We start from the raw sequence: 18,124 nt of genomic DNA, 5'->3' as shown, positions 1-18,124 counted from the left end.
AAAGTTTTTGAAGAACTGAAAAAAGGAACAAAGCATGTACTTGATGTCTCCATTGGGCACAAGGACCGAAGGGTCCTTAGAAGGCAGTATTTGTTAAAATGTGAGACTATCCTAACACTCAGAGCTCAGATCCCTTGGAGGCAATGAGCTCCTAGTCACTAGAGGTGTGCAAGAGAAGCTGATCAATCTGTTGTCAAAAATTAAGTCTAGCCCATTCCCCAGCTGCCAGTTTCACACTCCCCAAGGGCTGGGGGCATGTGCGTCACTCTCTCTGCCCTGTGAAGGGTGTGCCTCCTGCAGCTAAGAGCCTCGGAGCCACTGCCCTCATTTTCTCTTGTTGTCTTGAATGTAGTCCAAGGGAGGTACCCTGCAACCAGCATGCTGAGTGCCAGGAAAGACCAGGAGATGGAATTGGAGGCACCATGTTCTATTTATGAAGGAGATGAAAAGTTTCCAGGAATTAAGTCCAGTTTCATTTCAGTACAGGATAGTAGAAAACGGTGATTCCAAAGCCTTTTTAACAGAGCTTTCTTGGACAAAACAAATCCTCAAACACCTCCAATCATGTCTATGAACGCATCTTTTAATACCATATCATCAGGTATAAAGCAGAATTTATCAGCCAAGTTACAGGAAGCAGTGAATGTTAATCTCAGGACCACCATGAACTACATGTTGTTTGAATACACCAAGAATAATAAAGAGCAGTTTATGGAGAATCACCTTCCCCATTAATTCTACCACATCCAAAAGCAATAACATCTTGGTTGAAAATCCTAACACAGCCCATCAAGTGAGGAAAAAAGATAAAGAAAAGAATGACTTTCAAAAGCCCAGAGGGAACTACATCCAATCTCTTGGGATAAACTATAATGGAAAAGAATATAAAAAAGAATGTACATATGTGCATAACTAAGTCACTTTGGTATACAGCCGAAATTAGCACAACATTGTAAATCAAGTATACCTCAATTAAAAAAAAATAGTGAATAAAAAACAGAAGTCCAGAAACATAAGTTAGCAGATAAAACAAACCATAAAGGAGAACTTCCTCAAGGGTGGAATTGGATTGATATAGGAAGAAAAGTTATGACCAACATAGACAGCATATTAAAAAGCAGAGACATTACTTTGCCAACAAAGGTCTGTCTAGTCAAAGCTATGGTTTTCCCAGTAGTCATGTATGGATGTGAGAGTTGGACTATAACGAAAGCTGAGCACAGAAGAAATGATGCTTTTGAAGTGTGGTGTTGTAGAAGACTCTTGAGAGTCCCTTGGACTGCAAGGAGATCCAACCAGTCCATCCTAAAGGAGATCAGTCCTGAATATTCATTGTAAGGACTGATGCTGAAGCTGAAACTCCAATACTTTGGCCATCTGAGGGGAAGAACTGACTCCTTGGAAAAGACCCTGATGCTGGGAAAGATTGAAGGTGGGAGGAGAAGGGGACGACAGAGGATGAGATGATTGGATGGCATCACCGACTCAATGGACAAGAGTTTGAGTAAACTCTGGGAGCTGGTGATGGACAGGGAGGCCAGGCGTGCTACAGTTCATGGGGTCGCAAAGAGCTGAACACGACTGAGCGACTGAACTGAACTGAACTGAGTCAAACAAAACTGGCTCTGCAGGTGATGAACGGCACTTGGAATTTGAGGCATGGGAAGAGTATCCTTTAAAACATAAACTGCTTTCAAAATCTTTTATTACTCTTTTCTAGGACTGAAGTGTCTTTTTATAAAACAGATTTTGTTGGTCTATTACCCCACATTAAAAATGTTTTAAGCTGAAAGTCATGAGGATATCTGGTTGTATTAAATTATTTTCACAAACTTGCCTTAATAAAACGTAAAAATGTTACTGATTATATACTTTATGAAGCCATTTGAGCTTTGTAAATGACAGATATAGGGAATAATAATCAGTGTTAATTTATGTGATCTTAGTCTAGTGGATGTAATTTTTTCTAGAGAAATATAAAGCTCTTTTCAAACTCTCATCCCAGTGGAACAGAATAATGAGTGAACAATTAGCCCACAGCATGATGCATATTAATAGGCTCTTCATCTTAATAAAGTCTTCATCACTTCTTTCTCTTAATTACTGAAGCATAAATTGTTTCAGAGAAATTTAAACACTAGTATTTGTACTTTATACATAATATTCTTTGTAGTTTCTTTTTCTTTTCAAGGGCAAACTGCTCCTTTTTAATAAATGAGTATGTTTATATTGATACTTTTCTCTTGGTTTGGGTCACAATGTTCAATTATGAGAACTTTCAATGGAATGTTGAACAGGAGAATATAAAAACAAATCTGCCAAATGCATCAGAAAGTATTTGAATAGAAGTGCTGGTTCCTATTTAAAATATTTCTCTTTGCTGCAGATAGATGGGAGTAAAAGATACCTTAATATCTAATTTTTGCGTTGTTAGAGACCATGATGTTAAGAAATTCCTATTTATCTGTTGTTGTGTATTTTTAGTTGTTTGGTAACTGAGTTCTTCTAAATTTTGTAACATAAAACCACATTTCCAGTCTTGCTTCTTTTCAAGTATTCAAATGTATTTCTCAGGGACTTCCCTGGTGGTCCAGTGATTAAGAATCCACCTGCCAATGCAGGGGAGGTGGGTCTGATCCCTGGTCTGGGAAGATTCCCACATACCTCAGAGCAACAAAGGCCATGCACCATACTTACAGGGCCCACACAAGGCAACTACTGAAGCCCATGTGCCTAGAGCCCATGCTCTGCAACAAGAGTAGCCACCACAATGAGAAACCCTCACATTGCAACTAGAGAAAGCCTGTGCACATCAACAAGACCCAGTGCAGCCAAAACAAATAAACAAATACATTAAAAGTTTTAGAGAACCAGAAGAAAAAAACAAATGTATTTCTTAGTACCTTTGTAATAATAGATACAGAAGTCTCTCAAATGCTGAACTGTAGTATATACTTACTTTAAAAAAAATCATTCATAGGGGAAACTATTGGTGTAGGTTTACCAGGAAGGTTTTAATAAGTATGTGTGATTCACAGGGATTCTGTATGTGCTCCCCAGCTAAAAAAACACATAGGATGATTCTAAGGCTGTGATTCCAAAATTTTATTAGGACAAGAAACAGTCCCTATTTTCAAAGAACTCACAGCCTAGCAGATGAGGTAGACAAATAGTTACTTTTGATAACTGTAATAAATAGTCCTATAGATTAGATGCAAGGCCTTGGCAGGATGTGGGAAGGAAGGCTTACTGAGGCAGGGCTTGTTTCCTCAAGGCTGGTCTCAAGAACCACTTGCATCACAATCTTTCCGGAAGCTTTCTTTAAAAAAAAAAACCAACTAATTTCTGGGCTCTATTCCAGATCTCCTGAATCAGAAACTCTGAAGTGGAACCCAAAAGTCTACTTCACTTAAAATAAGGGCCGAGGTGATTCTTAAGTAGGCTGAAATCTGAGACTGCCTGCTAAGGGATTTCTCTGAGAGATGATATAGAGACTGAGAAAAAGAAGTATCTGGGTCAAAATATGAAACTACAGAAGTATGGTGTTTTGATGAAGATTTTGTACAATTTTCTACAACACTCCCTCTATGGGATAGGCCTTTTTTGAATGATAGCACTTCTTAGATAGAATCTGAGGTTCTGTGATTGAGGGTATATGCCTCAGATGTCCTAGGACAGAGTTTTCTTTGCACAGGAGTCAGAGCTGACCTCAGTTTGTTAATAGCTATCCCAAGGCCATAGGCTGGCAAAGAGGTCTCTGATGCGGACTCCCCACAGAGTCCCTGAGAGTCTACTCCCTGCCACCATCCACTCCATGGCCTTGGCCTCCTGGCTCTCATTTCCCAATTGCCCCTGGCTGCTGCTTTTCTTTGGAACCTGCAGTGTCTGCAGTAAGGAAGCAATAGCTTGAGTGTGGGTCTAATGGCCAGAAAGCACATGGTGTGTGGGACAGGGAGCAGTGAGATGTGTCTGGACACCAGTTGTCTGCATATGTGAGGGACTGCTGAGACTTGGAGACACTGGTTAAGGGGAGAGAGTGGCTCAGTGCATTTTGAGTCTGAACTCCACCAACGACTTCCTTGGTGAGCCTGGGCTCACCCTTTCCCAAACTGGACCCCTTCCCCAAACTGTATACTGTCTGGAAAAGAGGGTTTGTGTTAGAATCAGATGATTCTCCAGTGACCATCTGTGTTTAGTATTTTGGATTCTAAGATCTCTGATGCTAACCATCACCCTGTGAAGAATGGATGCAAGAACTGTACCCATTTTACTCCGAGGAAGCCGCGGCTCAGTGAGGAGCAGTGACTTGTCCACCACCACACAATCACGGAGGAGTAAAGTCGGATTCCACCAGCACCCGGCTCTCTGCCTCCTCAGACCCGGCAAGCTGACGTGAAGCAAGAAAACAGTCGGTCTCTGGTCCAGGAAGCAGGCGCTGCAGGGGACGGAAGGGTCGGAACCCATAGAGCTGTGAGGCCAAGCAGCTGGGCGGAGGTGCCCAAAGCCAGCTCGGGGAGAAGTGGGTGGGTTACGGGCCGGGCGGGGCCGGGGGTGGGGACGCCCGGGGGAAGGGAAAAGGCAGCAGAGCGCGGGTCGGAGCGCGAAGCAGAGGGGGCGCAAGCAGTGCTGGGCGCGGACTGAGAGCCGAGGGGCTGGCGGAGCGCCCTGGGGCTCAGTGCGGGGCACCCGCGAGCCCAGGGCGTAAAGTCCAACAGACTGCGCTCCTGAGAGCCTTACAGATGGGCAGGTAAGACGCATTCGCCAGGTCGGGAAGGCCCAGCCGGCGCCGGGGATAGAAATGAGCGATCCGACCGCCTCCTTGGAGGCCGGCGACCCGACCTTGGGGGCGGCTCGGGTACAGACCCCTCCTCTCTAGGACCCAGCCACAGGGATCCCGGGGCGCACGTGTCGAGGCTGGGCCCCTGGCACGCCTTGCCCGGAAATCTGGGGTTTGGGGTCAGCACTCACGGGCCCCGGGAGGACGGCACCAAAGCTCCTTCCACATCCACAGATGTGCGAGCGAACACCTGCGGCTCCGCCGCGAGCGCACACGCGCGCCTTCTCGCCCGGCGGAAGCCGCTAGCTCTACGAGTGGACTTGCCAGCTCGCCACTTCATTGGGTCTCTCGTCCTACGTGCCCCAGTCCCGGGAAAAGCCTTGGGGGCCCCCTTAGCCATATTCTACCGCTAGTAACATAGGTCTAGGCTGGGAGTCTGGAGACTTGCCTTCTAGTTTACGGGTCATGTGAAGCGGTGCCCATCGCCCACCTACCTGCTCTATGCTTTGCGCCTTCTCTTCTTGGGTCACCACCGTAAGATGAGCCGCCCGATCCTGTTGCCCATGTACTCCACATGGCCTGTGGGGAAGGGGGACTGGACCCGGGAGTCTCTGGTGTAGAAAGTACAGGAGTTCAGACCCTTGTGTGAGGGCTCATGGAGCAGTATCTCCTCATATCCCCTCTTCCCACTTATCAACAGTTTGCCTATGGGGAAACTGAGGTCCAAGAGGAGATGGCTTGCCCAGGGTCACAGACAGAAGTAGAACTCAATTCTCCTCACTCCTAGCTCAGGGCTGACTCCACTTCAGCAAGTTGTTGCTGTTGTTCAGTCACTAAGTCGTGTCCAGCTCTTTTGCGACCTCCTGGACTGGAGCCTGCCAGGCTCCTCTGAGTGGGATTTTCCAGGCAAGAATACTGGAGTGAGGAATACCCCATATCCTTCTCCAGGGGAATCTTCCCTAACCAGGGACTGAACCTGTGTCTCCTGCAGTGCCTTCCAGACTCTTTATCACTGAGTCACCAGGGAAGCCCCTTCAGCTGCAAGCGTGCATTGTAGATGTGTTAGCTGCTCCTTATCTTCTGGTATACAACCAGTTGTTGGCTCTAAGTGGGGGAGAGCCATACTGGAGGCAAGGAAACTGCTTTCAGATTTTCTTGATTCCTTGAGATGATAACAAACAACCTTCTTCATTCCTTTCTCACTCCACACTTTGCAAAACACATTTCTACCTATAAACGGAATAGGTGAATGCTCCAAATTCCTACTAACAGGGTGGCAAGACAAGAAAGCCCATCTTACTGATGGGGAGAATGAGGTCCAGAGTGAAGAAATGACTTAACCAAGACACACGGCTAGACACACCTACAAAACAGGACAGGTCTCTTGACTCCAATTCCATTGTGTTCTGTGTCGCCAGCAGGACTACAGAATAGTACCCATACATGGAGAGAGATTACAGGGCTGATCAGAAAGGATGAGAAACAAGAAAGATACTCTTTATTTCTGAAAGAGGTAAGTGTATCTGAGAATCAAGAATAATAAAGAACCTCCTGGCTTCCTCTGAGGGTAAGAGGAGGAAGGGAGGGGAGAGGAGACATAGAGTTGGCTGTTCTTGGTAATACTGGGGGGCAGGGTGGGGGAGGTAGATAGAGAAACAGAAAAGGAAACGAAGTGACCGGCTGCCCAGTAATTCTAATGTTTATATGATATGTTGCAATTTCTTTTTTTGTTTGTTTTCTAAATATTTATTTATTTGACTGTACCAGGTGTTAGTTGCAGCAAGTGGGAGCTCTTAGTTTTGACATATGGGATCCAGTTCCCCTATCAGATATCCATCTGGGGCCACCTGCATTGAAAGTATTTAGTCTTAGCCACTGGACCACCAGGGAAGTCCCTGCAATTTCTAAAACACTTTCCCCGCATGGTCTCTCTCCAAATTGCCATGTGAGGCAAGTTGGGGGGTGGGTAATTATCCCCGTCTCATAGATGAGATTCAGAGGAAATAAATGCAGTGCTCAAGGTCACACAGCCAAGCAGACAGCTGAGACTGGAACCATGAAAGGCACACTTGAAAGGCAAGGTTAGAGGCTGGGAGACTGGGATTTGGACTGTGTGTGTGCAGCAGGTGGGTGTGTGTAGCCACACCCTGGGTAGGTACACAGGGAAGGGGGTTGCAAAGCCGCTGCTGGTGTTCCAGGCCAATAATGTTTGCCCTTTGGATTGAATAGGGTTCAGGTGCAGGGAAATCTGTGCTTCTAAAGGTGGCTTAGAATGCTTCCTCCCCGACCTCACTTTCCCACCTGACCAAGATGGTGTCTTTTCTTTGAGCTTCCCCTGCCCATGACCAAAAGGAATCTGTTTCGGCCTGCCCTTGAAGTAGCTTTGTAAGTGCATTCATGAATGCGTATTTGTGTGTGCAGGAGGGACTAGTCTAATAAGAAGAGATATTTATCCCTCTGTTCTTGAGTGCCTGCTATAAAGAAACTATGATGCACAGGCCCCTCCCCTCACCCCTCCCAGCTCACAGTTTAGCATATATATCTATAGCTGTTTATATTTATATAGATATACACACCCAATATCAGTACAGTATAGTGCTCTATTAGGATTTTATGCAAAGCCCTTCAGGAACAGACAAGAGGAAGAGACTTAACTGGCTAGGGAGTGGAGAAGAGGATGTCTCAGGAGAGGGTCTACCAAGGTGACATTGGAGCTGGGTCTTGAAGGATGTGTAGGAGTTCACCAGGCAGAGAAAAAGAGGATGGGCATTTCTGCCTCAGCAAACAGCATGAGCAAAAGCAAGAGAGGGCAAAATGCAAGGAATGTTTGGAGAATGGCCTGTAGCTCAGTATCATGGGGCATGGGCGCTGGGGAGAGACGTGGTGAGATGAGGCTGGAGGCAGGGTCATATCTAAAGGAGCTTGAATGATAATCAGCAGAGGTTAAACTGTCTTATGGTAACAGAGAACTTATAGTGAAAAGATACGACGATAACTGTTTTTGGTCCCAGTTCCTAGGCTGTGAGACCTTGAGCAAGTGACTTCCTCTCGGGGGCGGGGGGTTGGGGGGGGAAGTGTATGGTTTTTCCCACTGGTTGAATGAGGGGGTTATACCAGTGACATGATTGTTAAGATCCCTTCCAGCTCAGATTCTATTTCTTTGTCTCTGTCTAACTATATGTTAAGCTTCCTTTCACACCAGCCCATGGTGGTGACAAGACCACCAGGCAGGCCAGAGGCAAAATTTGCAGTCCCAGTAGTTATCCTTGGATTCCCTACCTGCTTTATGTGACCCCTTTCCCCTGCCTTTCTACCACACTTCCAAGCACTTCAGACACTCTTGAAGGGTAGCTGAAACAGAGCAGTAGGGAAACCAAAAAACCAACAGTGGAGTTTTACTTCTCCCCAGAGAAACCTGAAAGAAAACCTCACCAAGATACCCAGTTTATCCTTCAGGTCACAGCTTTTTGCCTCCACTCCCAAGAAAGAGGTCAGTCGAACTGAAGTCAATAACACTTTGGGTAAACCTGTTAATGTGCAGGGAAGAGTAGCACCAGGGTGTGGAGGAAGAGGGTGCACTTGGTTTGTATGGGGGAGCAGAAGTACATCTGGAGCAGAAAGGACCATGGGAGACAAGACTGTAAAGGAAGGTTAAGTGTGTCACTCAGTCGTGTCTGACTCTTTGTGACCTCATGGACTGTAGCCCGCCAGGCTCCTCTGTCCATGGAATTTTCCAGGCAAGAATACTGGACTGGATAGTTATTCCCTTCTCCAGGGGATCTTTCTGACCCAGGGATCAAACCTTGGTCTCCTCCATTGCAGACAGATTCTTTACCGTCTGGGCCACCAGGGAAGGTTAACTTCTCCCAAAGTCACCAACTTCTGCCTTTATTGGACCCTCAGTTACGACTGGTGAGAGGGACTTCTCTTGTGGTCCAGTGGTTAAGACTCCATGCTTTATTGCAGGGGGTGCAGGTTCTATCCCCAGTAGGGTTACTAAGATCCCACATGCCAGGTGGTATGGCCAAAAAGAAAAGACTCATGAGAGTCTGTAATGCAGGAAAAAGCAGTAGTGGTGGACTTATAGGATATGATGCCCCAGGACATGAGGAGCCTGTGTTTGGTGGGAAATACAATTCAGATGCCAGAAGACATTGCCATTTGTAGTGGAAAGAGCACCTAAACAGCACCCCCAAAGATGTGGGTTCTCATCTGAGCTCTGCCATTTACCAACCATGTCATTTTGGACAAGTCACTTCCCCTGTCTGACCTTTAGTTTTCTCAGCTACAAAATGGAAGGACTGACTGAGAATCTAGATTCTAAATGGTCTTTAAAATCTCTTTTCAGTCACTGTTCATCTTCCTTCCTGATTATCTCCTGTTTCAAGTCAAGGACTTTCAGGGCAGAATCTCTGTCTCCCCAGTCTGAACAGCTTCATAATCAGTGATTATTTTGAAGAGGGAAGCCAAGGAGCTCAGAGAGGGGAACAGAATTCCCCATGTTGCCAATTGCCAATCCCTGCCTTGGGACCCGGAAGCAGGTCATAGAGAACCAAGCTGTCCCTTTAAGAGCTCTCTGCCTCTCCTGAAGCCACAGGATGCCCTTGCACACAGGCCCTCCCTCCCACTTCAGCTTAGCTTCTAACGACAGGCAACTATGACTCTTTTGTGCCCTCCATCAGAACCACAAATATCCAACCAGTTTGTCCAGAGAGAAGCTGGAAGAAAGTCTGAGGAATTAATGGTTTTGTGAACCTTTACTTTCCTCATTGAACCCCACCTCAGAGCCCACCCTGTCCTCCATGCTTTCCCCCTAACCCCACTTTCTAACACAGAGTCTGTCTCTCCCAAGCTAGATCTCACTGGCAAGTGAGCTATAAAGAGGAAAAATGAACAAGTCAACAGATTTGGCCTTCAGTTTATCTGGGCTGGAATATTAAATGTAACAGTCCTGGGACTCTGAAAAATCTTAACCTTGGAGGAAGAAGTCTGCAGTCTTCTCTATCTTGTCATCTGCCGGACTCTAGAGAACCCCCTAAATCCTCTCCCACCAGCCTACCCAGTCTCCCAAATCTCACAGTGTGGTTTTATGGTATCTTCATGGGATGTTAGAGCTGATTGGGACCTTACAGGATCACACAGTAAAACACAGTAAAAAAAAATTTTACAGATACACGCAGGAGCTGGGACCCAGAAAAGAGAAGTCACATACCCAAAGTCACACAGGTAGCAGCTGAACCAAGACAGCTCTTTGATTTTCATTTCTTTCACTGTAAAATGAGGGAGGTTAGACTAGATGGACTCTGAAGGCCCTGCCAGCCTCTGCTCTGCACAAATAAAACCACCACCACATCTGTGGAGTGTCTAGTGCCATGCACTCCCTCATTTTCTCCTTTAATCTTCACAACAAAGCTATGCTACAGTGTTGATGTCACGCCTGTGTTTATATCCAGACTATCCACATAGGCAGATTGGTAACATGGTTTTTTCCTATGTAAAACAGCAACCCAATTCTGGCTGCCATTCTGCCACTCACATCATTTCCTTGGGTCTCAGGCGCTTTCAGCCTTTTAGAGCCTCCTGACGAGGTGTCAGTACTCTGGGGGAAAGGGAATGTTTTAATTTATTTATTAGACTGCATCAGGTCTTCGTTGTGGCACTAGGGATCTCTTTTGTGTCATGGAGGCTCTTTCACTGTGGCTCCTGGATGCTCTAACTGTGGCACACAGGCTCAGTTGTCGCATCAAGTGGGCTTAGCTGCTCTGAGGAGTGTGGGATCTTAGTTCCCTAACCAGGGATCGAACCCACATCCCTTGCATTGCGGGGTGGATTCTTAAACACTGGACCAGGGAAGTCCCATAAGGGGATGTTTTAGACTGCACTGTTAGCTGATCCCTGAGCAGCAGCTTGTGTTGAACTGAGGTTTCTTATGAAGTCACCCAGTTGAGACATTGTGAACCTGGTGTTGGGGGACAGCAATCGGGGGTCCCTTGGCCATGGCACAGTTCCCTTAACAACAATCCTAGGCTGGACTGATCCTGCTGCTGCAGGAAGGGGAGGGGAAGTGGGAGGGAGTGATCACCCACAGTAAAGTTACTGCACAATTCTTGGGGCTTGGCCTTAGGCGATCCACCCTAGTTCTGAGGGTTTTTTTCCTGTGTGTCTAGTTCCTTCCTTTTCTGTCTCCCAGCCCCACCAGGTCTGGGCCTTCCCAGCTTCCAAAGTCCATGTGTTGCAGGAAAGGGGACCCCTTCCAGGGCCCGAAACTGGGCTCTTGTCTAACAGTCGGAAATGAATTGTCCGAGGAGATACATCTGCTGACAAAGCAAGAGATTTTATTGGGAAAGTGCACCCGGGTAGAGAGCAGTAAGGTCAGGGAACCCAGGAGAACAGCTCTGTCACATGGTATGAAGTCTTGGGTTTTATGGTGATGGGATTAGTTTCTGGGTTGTCCTTAGCCAATCATTCTGACTCAGAGCCCTTCCTGGTGGTGCACGCCTTGTTCAGCCAACATGGATGCCAGAGAGAAGGATTCTGGGAGGTGGTCAGACAGGTGGTGTGTCTCCTTTTGACCTTTCCCAAACTCTTCCCGTTGGAGGAGGCTTATTAGTTCCGTGTTCCTTACCAGGATCTCCTGTCCTAAAACAACTCATGCAAATAGTTACTATGGTGCCTGGCCAGGGTGGGCGGTTCCAGTCAGTGTGCTGCCCCTTATACCCGCTGAGACCGCTGATGTGTCCAGGGATGTCCTGAAGAGGCTGAGCAGCTAAGGAGCCTTGGGACACCCACAGGGAGATTCCTGGAGCTGACGAGGAGCCAGTGAATTTGCCTGCGGTTCCGTGAGCCTTCCCGGGGGAGGTGGCCCTCCACCTGCCCTGTCAGTTCAAACCCCTCACAAGGATATCTAAGAAGCAGCGACAGTATCTGCCCTGGGAAGGAAACCTGGGCCACTGGGAACAGAGAGACTGCATTTTCATTGTGCATACTGCTTCCGTTTTTCATCGTGTATATGTATTTACTTCACAAAAACAACAAGTAGATTTTCATTTTAATGAAAGCCATGGTCTTTTTTTTTAACTAAAATGTGTTTTAAAAATCCTCTTCACCGTAATAAATGTATATGCTCAAGCAAGCTTGAAGAGGGGGCAGAGCAGAGATAATAATCTTCTTCTTCTTTCAATTAATGAATTTTTTAATATGGTTTAAAAAAAAGCAGTGTAAATGTTAGCATCTCAACCATTTTTAATGGCACATCTCAGTAGCATTCATTGTTAGGCAACAGATCTCTATATCTTTTCATCTTGCAAAACTGAAACTCTACCCATTGAACCACAATTCCTGGTGATAATCTTTTTTGATAGATGAGGAAACTGAAGTGCAAACAGGGCAAGAAACTTATTTTACTCAAAGTGAATTCTTCTAGCATTTATGCCTCTGCCTGTTGTCTGCCTATAAAACTATCTGAGGCCCCTTCTTCCTGCAACCATTACACTAGCCATCCCCTCCCTCAAGTGCCCCTCACATCCTCCATCTGTCCCTGCCCCCACCTTGTCATCCCCTCCAGGTCAGCTCAGGTCTCAGCATCTTGAACCTAGATTATTTCACTTGTCACATGGCTCCCTGCCTCCATTCTTGCCCCTTTCACTCGGCACTCCACATGGCAGCCAGAGAGTCCTTTCCAAGTACAGATCTGATCATTTAACCCCACCTTTAAAATGTCATTCCATGGTTCTTCTCCACTTACACGATATAGTTCCAACTCTGCAGTCTGGTATGCAAGGTCCTCACTGATCTGGTTTGGACCAGCATCTCCATCCCACATCTTATCCTTCCAGGCATGTTACACTCTTTTTGCTACTTTCCATTCTTCAAAACATGCTTTCTTGTTATCATGACTCTATCCCTCTCATTCTTCCCCTTGTCTCCTCTACTTCCAAAATATTCTTCAACGTCCAGCTCAAATTCTTCTATTGCTGTGAACACTCTCCAAGCACCGATCAGAATTCACCCCTTCTTCCTTTAAGCCCCAGTAGCTCCTAGGTTGTCTCCCACATTAAGAACTGGCGATGTGCCCAGAGTATAGGGACTGGTCTCCTAGAGCTCCCAGGATGAGGCTTCCAAGAGTGAGCCCCATTAGTGATGACTGGCCAGATGATTCATTGAGCCATTGATTTCATTGTGCTGCTCCTGCTTTCCATTAGCCCATATGAAGAAAGAGGAAGGCACAAATTTCTTGCCTGATAAGTGGGATAGTACATAAGAACCTATGCCTCCCAGATCTTCCATCCTCCTCCATCTCTTCCCCTCCTCCATCCTTCCTCCACTCTTCCCCTCCTCCATCCACACAAGTTTGTCCAAGTTCTAGATGGCAGAGGGCCCCGAACGCCTTGCACCAAATGTGGGCCAGTCCTGGGTTATTGCTGTATTACTTAGATTCTTCCTCCCAACGTCTACATTCATAGCATTGTTCATGAATATTTATTATGAACATAGCTAACTGTCAACTTTTCTGGGGAAAAGACCTTATGGTTAATATTCAAGTGTGTTAACTTTGATTGGTTGGTGTTAACTTTGATTGGTTCACTCAGTTCAGTGAACACTGAGTGCTTGGCATGTGAAAATTCCAAAGTGGCCATTTTTACTGAAGACCGCCAAGGGAAGGAGAGCTAAGGTAGTCCTCTCAACGTGGGAGAGACCATAGCCTTGCTGACCAGGAGCATGTGGCTGCTGATAACCCTTATCAGTAACAAGAGGACAGCCTCACGTTGCCTCATATGTAAGTGCTGGGGCAAAGGGAAGGCTGTGATGATAAAGCTTGTGGATTATGGTGGGAGCGCACAAAGGCTTCCTGAAGGAAGTGAGTGTGGAGCCTTGTTTAAAAGGAATGACATGTGTTTTTCCAGAGACTAGGATGCAAGGCTGTCTTGGGCAGTTTTTCTAAGCTGTAGACTAAAGATCTCTGAGAATAAGGAAAAGGAACATCTATTATCACCTATTATGTGCCATGTACACACACAGTGATGTTGTTTTGGAAGGCAGAGTAGTGGAGGTAGGCAATGTCTTTTTTCTCTGAGGTAGGTAAAACCCCAAACCAGACTGAGTGCTCCTTTCACTCCACTCCCCTCAGGCCCAGTGTCTGCAATGGTTTCAGCCCCTCCCTGCTTCCCCAGCCACCTCTTTTCTGACAGAATTTCTGCTCAGTAGCTATGAATACCTAGAGTGGGACCTAGGATGCTTTAGCAGTCAAAAGACCCAGTGTCTGCTTCTCGAGGTAGGGGGAAATCTAAGCCATCCCCAAACATCTTCTGCATGGTGTTTGTGGAGCATAAAAAAGAACTGAGCTGTGGTGGAGTTCTGAGGCATGTCTTCTCACTGTGCTACATGGTCCTGCCCAGAGCTGGCGTGGAGGCTGGAGGAGCTCTGAGCTGGTCATCAAAGAGCAGGGCTCTGCCTTGGCTCTACCTCCAATATTCTCTGTGATCATGGACAAGCCACCTGGTCTCTCTGGGCCTCAGGTTCCCTGTGTGTAAAATGGAAAGAATTATAACATTAAATAATTCCTAAGGTCCTTCTAGCCTAAAGCTCAGTGACTTATAGAATCCCCAGAAAAGGATAAACCAGCATGGTTATAATGCTCAAGGAAAACTTCCTTCCAGAGGTATTTATTGAGCACCTACTGAGTGCTGTCATGAGTGCTCATATATAACAATGGATAAAACAGACACAGCGGGACTTCCCTGGTGGTCCAGTGGCTAAGAGTCCATGCTCCCAATGCAAGGGGCGTGGGTTCAATCTAGGGAACTAGATCCCACAGGCTGCAACTATGAGTTCACATGCCGCAACTAAAGATCCCACATGCCACAACGAAGGCCCAGCAGAATCAAATAAATAAATTTTTTTTACACAACAACAAAAAAACCAAACAGACATAGTCCCTAACTTCCTCGGGCTTGCAGTCTAGTGGAGAAGATAGGTAAACAAGTAGTTAGAATAAACTGTGAGGCAGGGATTTTAGCTGGGGTCTGAAGAAATGGTAGGGTCATTCAGGCTTTAAGTAACAGAAACCATCTTCTCTCTTTTCTGTCACTGCCAGAGCATCCTCCGATTCTTCCTCCACCTCAATCCCTGTTGCTATGGAGACCATCAATGGGACTGAGACCTGGTATGAGAGCCTGCACGCTGTGCTGAAGGCTTTAAATGCCACTCTTCACAGCAACTTGCTCTGCCGGCCAGGGCCAGACAACCTGACTGAGGAGAAGCGGGCCAGCCTGCCTGGCCGCAATGATAACTCCTACATGTACATCCTCTTCGTCATGTTCCTTTTTGCTGCCACTGTGGGCAGTCTCATCCTCGGATACACCCGCTCCCGCAAAGTGGACAAGCGCAGTGACCCCTATCACGTGTACATCAAGAACCGTGTGTCTATGCTCTGATGCTAAGAGGCCAGGGACGGCAGAAGATCAAGATACCTGATTATCTTCTGGGGCCTCCGGAACTCAGCTGTGGGCCATACCCAACCTCTGTGTCCTTATCTGTAAGATTAACAAGAAACAGTGCTAAGGGAGTTCATTGTCAGGGTGGGAGGAGAAGATCTGGCAGACCCGGGCCTTGTGGATAAAGGACTTTTCCCAGCAAAGATAGCCATTCTAGCCAGTGGGAGCCGTATGAACAAATACATAGACATAGCAGCATATAATAAAAAGTAGTGGCCTAGTGGCCAGAGTGTTGGGGGCTAGGGGCTCGAGGAAGGAGAAGAGGAAGTCATAGCAAAGGGAAATGAGATAGGAAAATACCCTGAGGACACGGTTTTTTGATGTATTATCTTCAACAGCCATGAGAGGCGGTGATATTATCCCATATCACAGATAGGATATCTAAGTTATGTTGCTTTTTCATAGTTGTTCACATTTTATGTTTTTCAGCCCATTCAACATTTGTGATGTTCCCCCCTGTGAGGGAAGCAGAGCAAATGTTCTTCTGCCCATTTGGGCCAGAGTGGTGCCATGACTGGAACCCAGGACCTCTGGTCTCTTTGCCTAGTGCTTTGCAAAACTCTGTGCTACCTAGGAGTGGATCTAGGCATGAAATTTACATAATTCTAGGGGGTCCTCCTTAAGAAAAATAATTTTCAAATATCTTATTTTTGCAAATATTCCAAAAACATATCGGCATATTAATACATTGTTAGGTCCTCTCCTAAGACCTTAAGAAGGAGCCATGCAAGTACAGAACCCTAGATGTCAAGCCTCATTAGCTCCATGGTTCCTGTACCCTTTCAGCCATGTCCCCCTGTCCTTCCCAGTTCCATCGCCAGTCCTGGGGACTTTACTACCTCTAAGGCAACTTCTAACATTTTGGTTGAATTCTGTGAGAAATTTTCTGATACCAAGTTGAAATCTTGCTTCTAGAAAATTATTATTATACCTAGAAGATATCATACTAAAAGAAGCAGGTACCTGATTCAGTGGAAAGAGAACCAGCCCTGATTCTACTACCAGTGTGGTGTATGATCTGGCTAGATACTTTTCTGACTCTTGTCCTTCTTCAGAACCATGAAATGGAAGGAAAATTGAAATAGTTGAAAGTCTCTAAGGGCTCGATCAGATCTGACATTCTAGGTTTCATGTACATTGATTTGAACCATATAAAACTGCTGTGCTTGTAGATAAAAAAACAGCTGAATATTAGTAGTTTCACATGGTTCAGCTGAATATATCAAATGTGGCAAGCTACAAATCCCAGACTGGAACCTTCCACTCTTCTGTTTCATTTCTGTTTTTAAGGGATCTCTATGGGATCTCCAGAAAGCCCTGTCAAAGGATACATATTTGTGTATAGCAAACACTTTGCAAGAATATTTCAATAGCATTTATCACTGAAGAGGAGGATTATGGATGATTTTCCCTTTCTACTGTAAAATTTTATGTAATATTTGATTTATTTGACCATAAGTATGTTTCTTATATGATAAGGTCAGGGGTGGGGGAGGGAGCTACTTCCACTTTGAAAAAATAAATGCCTGTGTGTTCCTTGAATGGAGGATCACAGAACATCTTTGCTCCCTTGAGCAGTTAGTTATGTTGATTCCATGCGAATTCATGTGCTCAAGCCTTTCCTCATATCTTCTCAAGGGAGAAGGTGGAGATCTGATTAAGAAGATGTGATGTAAGAGTGTACAACAGACTTGGAAGTCTACAGCTGGATGGGACTTTGGCGACCACCCAGTCCAAATGCCCAAATAACATATGGAATCCCATGAAGTATAAGAATGAATGTCAAGTGATGGATGCTATCTGGATTTTGGCAGATGAGATTGAGTAGATGTAGAGGCGATGGCACCCCACTCCAGTACTCTTGCCTGGAGAATCCCATGGACGGAGGAGCCTGGTGGGCTGCAGTCCATGGGGTCGCGAAGAGTCGGACACGACTGAGCGACTTCACTTTCACTTTTCACTTTCCTGCATTGGAGAAGGAAATGGCAACCCACTCCAGTGTTCTTGCCTGGAGAATCCCAGGGATGGGGGAGCCTGGTGGGCTGCTGTCTATGGGGTCGCACAGTCAGACATGACTGAAGCGACTTAGCAGCAGCAGCAGAGGAGCCACAGAAAGGTAGGATTTGAACTGGGCTTTGAAACAGGACAGATCTCAGTGGACAGAGTGAATGAAGGGAACAAAACAAGGAAGCTTGGAGGCAGAAATGTGGCGAGACCACCCCCCTGAAAAGAGCAAGGTCACATGGATATTGGATGGAGCAGGAAGCAGCCCAGAGTGGCTGCATTGGGAGTTCAGTGTCCCCATCGATGGTGGAGACTCCCCTTCACACCCCTGGAGAAGGAAATGGCAACCCACTCTGGTACTCTTGCCTGGAAAATCCTGTGGACAGAGGAGCTTGACAGGCTGAGTCCATTGGGTTGCAAAGAGTTGGACACAACTGAGCACATACACATGCCCCTTCACACAGTCCTTATAACTCACAGGGCTTAATAATAAACTAATATAAATGCTTTTGAATGCAAGTTACAGAAATCCAATGTGCATTAGCATAAGCACAATAGAGGATTTACTGAGAGGAATATGAGGTAGTCACCAGTTCAAAAGAGAAGCTGTAGACACTAGGGCAATTCCAGGGATCTTGGGCCCTGGAACTACTTAATTGTATGGATTTACAAAGTAGGGGCTCAATAAACCTCACTGTGCACACCCACGATTGGAGTAAACCTAGAAATCTAGGACTTTGAGGTATAATTTAAGCATTCTAATATTTTATGATGTAGGTACACCCTGGCCCTCCCCACAGCTCTCTCTCACTAGCTATCCCACTACCTCCTTCATCCCACGTGGTCTTTT

At 46.1% G+C, this 18,124-nt stretch overlaps 1 protein-coding gene and 1 pseudogene across 3 annotated transcripts; both read left to right on the top strand.

Annotated features, from left to right (window-relative positions):
• Positions 1-378: 378 nt before the first annotated feature.
• On the top strand, positions 379-1,726 carry LOC122449323 (annotated as a pseudogene).
• A 2,829-nt stretch (positions 1,727-4,555) lies between these two features.
• KCNE3 (potassium voltage-gated channel subfamily E regulatory subunit 3) lies at positions 4,556-16,825 on the top strand. Of its 3 annotated transcripts, none has more exons than XM_043482386.1 (3): positions 4,556-4,747; positions 6,199-6,290; positions 14,871-16,825. In XM_043482386.1, the coding sequence occupies exon 3, from the start codon at positions 14,911-14,913 to the stop codon at positions 15,208-15,210; it is 300 nt and encodes a 99-aa protein (XP_043338321.1). In that variant the 5' UTR covers positions 4,556-4,747; positions 6,199-6,290; positions 14,871-14,910; the 3' UTR covers positions 15,211-16,825. The 3 variants fall into 3 exon arrangements, with proteins under 3 accessions (XP_043338321.1, XP_043338320.1, XP_043338322.1); XM_043482385.1 differs by having other exon boundaries at positions 6,196-6,290; XM_043482387.1 differs by lacking the exons at positions 4,556-4,747; positions 6,199-6,290 and adding an exon at positions 11,955-13,553.
• Positions 16,826-18,124: the final 1,299 nt, after the last annotated feature.

This window comes from Cervus canadensis, chromosome 11, assembly GCF_019320065.1.
Source record: "Cervus canadensis isolate Bull #8, Minnesota chromosome 11, ASM1932006v1, whole genome shotgun sequence".
NCBI classification, from domain to species: Eukaryota; Metazoa; Chordata; class Mammalia; order Artiodactyla; family Cervidae; genus Cervus; species Cervus canadensis.
Note: the sequence above shows the minus strand (reverse complement) of the source record. Positions and strands in the feature narration are given on the sequence as shown.

What these genes read in the sequence shown, in the direction of transcription:
- KCNE3 (XM_043482386.1), top strand. Translation starts at nt 14,911, where the DNA reads ATGGAGACCATCAATGGGACTGAGACCTGGTATGAGAGCCTGCACGCT.